General features: G+C 46.2%; 1 protein-coding gene across 1 annotated transcript; it reads right to left on the bottom strand.

Moving 5' to 3' along the window:
* Positions 1-451: 451 nt before the first annotated feature.
* ALG2 (ALG2, alpha-1,3/1,6-mannosyltransferase) lies at positions 452-3,392 on the bottom strand (the record flags this gene model as incomplete). Its single annotated transcript, XM_008642689.2, has 2 exons — positions 452-1,377; positions 3,264-3,392. Coding segments are annotated over 2 exons (1,032 nt in total), but the record flags the coding sequence as incomplete, so codon positions are not given.
* Between the last annotated feature and the right edge of the window lies 1 nt (position 3,393).

Genomic DNA, 3,393 nt, shown 5'->3' with positions numbered 1-3,393 from the left:
TAACAGCACCGTGTTTTTTAAATATGCACTTGGTTGGACTGTACAATTCTCTCCATACTTCAGCTCAGATAGCTCCTTTGCTTAAAAATTACTGATGACCATTTTAAATACCTAAAGCTGTGCGTGTCTTATCTGGACAAATCCACATCTTGTGAATTGAATCAGCCATACCATACAGTATTAAAGAAAAACATGCAGAAATTTTCCTAGTAAGTTACTGTCATTTAACTTTTTTCCAAGGCACAGTACACAAAAGAAGTCCTGCAATGGCAGAGCAGTCTACCACACGAAAATTTTAACCTTCTAATGACACAGTGGGAAACGTTTTGCTTCTTCTTTGTGCCAAGTGACATAAGGCAGCACAAGAAGCAAAACAAGGACATTCAGATATCCCTGGTTCTTCATCAGTCACAATGAATACTGGTCCCCTACACAAATGAGAGACACAATGTTGAAAAATATAGGAACATAATTTTATTCTGTTAATCTGCGTATGTATTGGTACAGCTGTTCTGAGAAAGCTTCTGAAGAAAATTTTTCCTTAACTCTCACTCTCCCAGCTGCTCCCATTGTGTCCTTTAAGAGAGGATCTCGCACAATTTTTTCCATGGCGTCAGCGAATTGGGTTGGCAGAGGATCACACAAAAATCCTGTAACATTATGCAAGATTGATTCTAAAGGACCACCTGAATTAACTGCTATAACTGGACATCTCATATACATTGCCTCCAAAGGGACAATGCCAAAATGTTCATTGCTTGGTGTATAAAGCACACATACAGAGTTACTAAAAAGAGAGATTTTCTGTTCATCTGAGAATGATCTCAGAAAAGTCACATGGTCATTAACACTAAGTTTGGCTGCAAGTCTCCTCAGCTCTTCGTAGTGCTCCACGTTCTCCAGAACTCGCTTATCATAACCACCTGCCATAACCAGGTGAACTTCATCCCACTCATGAGAATCAAGCCTCCCTCGAAGTTCGTGCAAAGCTTCGAGAGCCAATGCTAGATTCTTTTTCCTCTCATACCTATTAATGGAAAGAAACAAGAACTTTTTCTTTTTCGGTATCAGGTCAGCTATGTCTGCAGGAACAATTTCTTCAAAGCTACTGATGTTGAGCGATGGGTAGAGGACATCTGGGTTTATATGAGATAGGGACTTAAACGTGTCTTTGAACACGCTGGCAGTAAACTTGCTGTTCACAACGATACAGTCTGCCATGCCAGTCGTGTACTCTTCCAGCCAGTCAAGTGGCCATCTGTAGAGGCGCTTTAGGAAAGATTCTCTCTTGGTCAGAAGTTGATCAGGAAAGTGACAGTAAAACAAAACCTTCTTACGGGTTCTGGCCAGTCTAAGTACAGGAATGCAGGCAGACACCTAGTGCAACCGGAGAGAGGGGACAATAGGAGAGGTTAATTATTTGTGACAGTGCCACCAGTGTGTACGTGTGATTTCAAACCCATGCTCTGGGACTGAGTGCTTTGCAAGCCAAGTGCCTTCTCCCTTCTCCCCTCCACAAGCACATCAAGTTGTACTCCCTCATCCAGGACCCCTTGTTGTGGCCCTATAATTTCTCCCTGAATAAAGCACCCTACTCCCCACCTAAGCCCCATCATGCCCCAAGACTTCTCCAACCACCTCCTCCTGCCACTACCACGGGTGCTGGGAGCAGAGCCCAAGGGGCAGTGGAATCCTTTCCCTCCAGCTGCTCCAGAATGTAAGAGAGAAATTGCAAAACTGATGTGGAATACATCAAGATTATTGTAATTCAGGATATTCTCTATATACTTTCAAGCCTAATCAGCAAGAAAGGACACCCAATCAGAGGACCAGGCAGCAGCAAGCATTCCTTAGTCAACAACATCCTGGAACTAACAAGCCTTAAGGACGCAGTAAATGAAGATGTTGATTTGTGTCTATGTATACACTGCTAACTTCGCAAAATACTCCAGGTCCATGTATTGTATAGCTAAACTGTGTTCATTATAACACTAGAAAACACACCTACAGGTCAGAAATACCCCTGCTCAGGTGAAGACCGTTTCCCTGAGCACGTGTAGAAGTGAACTGGGTTATGCAACTTGTATAGAATGACAGAATCAATTAGGTTGGAAAAGATCTCTGAGATCATTGAGTCCAAACGATAACTCACCACTACCCTGTCAACTAGACCATGGCATAAAGTGCCATGTCCAGTCCTTAAATATATCCAGGGATGGTGACTCCATCACCTCCTTGGGCACTCCATTCCAATGTATAAACACTCTCTCTGAAGAAATTCTTCCTAATGTCCAAGCTGAATCTCCCCCGGTGCAGCTTAAGACTATGTTCTCTTGTCCTGTCACTAGCTGTCAGGAAGACCAACCCCCCCCACCTGCTAGAACATCCTTTCACGCAGATGTAGAGGGTGATAAGGTGACTCCAAGCCTCCTTTTCTCCCAGCTAAACACCCCAGCTCCCCCAGCTGCTCCTCCTAAGATTTGTGCTCCAGATCCTCCCCCAGCTTCACTGCCCTTCTCTGGAAATTATTAACCAATCACAACATAATGAGAGACTGCACTTGGAAAGTTACTAACTCTGAATTTCTGTGTATAAAAGATGGTACAGAAAGCCTGATGGGGTGTCCTTGACTTGTCGAACACCAAGGAGCAGCCAGGCTTGCACAGCTCTGAAATGAACAATCGATGTTTCTCTCTTGAGTGTATCATTATTGGCTTGTTGCACTCCACATAATGAATCAGATTTTGTGGGGATTTGATACTCCAGGGCTCTGGAGCATCTATCTTATGAGAGACTGCAGGAACTGGGCCAGTTTAGTTTAGGGAAGAGAAGACTGGAAGAGGATCTATTAATTCATATAAATATCTCTAAGGTGGGTGTCAAGGGGATGGTGCCAGACTCTTTTCAGCAGTGCCCACTGACAGGATGAGGAGCAGTGGCCATAAACGAGAACACAAGAACTTCTACATCAACACGAAGAACTTCTTTACACTGAGTGACAGAGCACTGGAAAAGACTGCCCAGGGAGGTCGTGGAGTCTCCCTCTCTGGAGACATCCCAAACCCACCTGGACGCGTTCCTGTGTCACTTGCTCTAGGTGACCTTGCTTTGGCAGGGGATTTGGAGCAGATGACCACCAGAGGCCCCTTCCAACCCTAAGAATTCTGTGATTCAGTGAAAAGCAGCCCACAGCCTCCCCGCCTCCCGTCGGGCCAGCGGCAGCAGCGGCGCTCCTGCTCCCACGTCCATGTCCGTCCCCGCACCTGGTCGCACACGAAGGCGTCGAAGGTCTCGCCGCTGAGCAGCAGCACGTAGAGCGCCACGAAGGCCATGCGCAGGGCCGCGCACAGGGCGTGCCCGCGGCCGCACAGGCTGCGCGGGAGCCACCCGCCC

The sequence above is a fragment of the Corvus brachyrhynchos genome, unplaced genomic scaffold, assembly GCF_000691975.1.
Source record: "Corvus brachyrhynchos isolate BGI_N302 unplaced genomic scaffold, ASM69197v1 scaffold409, whole genome shotgun sequence".
Lineage (NCBI taxonomy): Eukaryota > Metazoa > Chordata > Aves > Passeriformes > Corvidae > Corvus > Corvus brachyrhynchos.
Note: the sequence above shows the minus strand (reverse complement) of the source record. Positions and strands in the feature narration are given on the sequence as shown.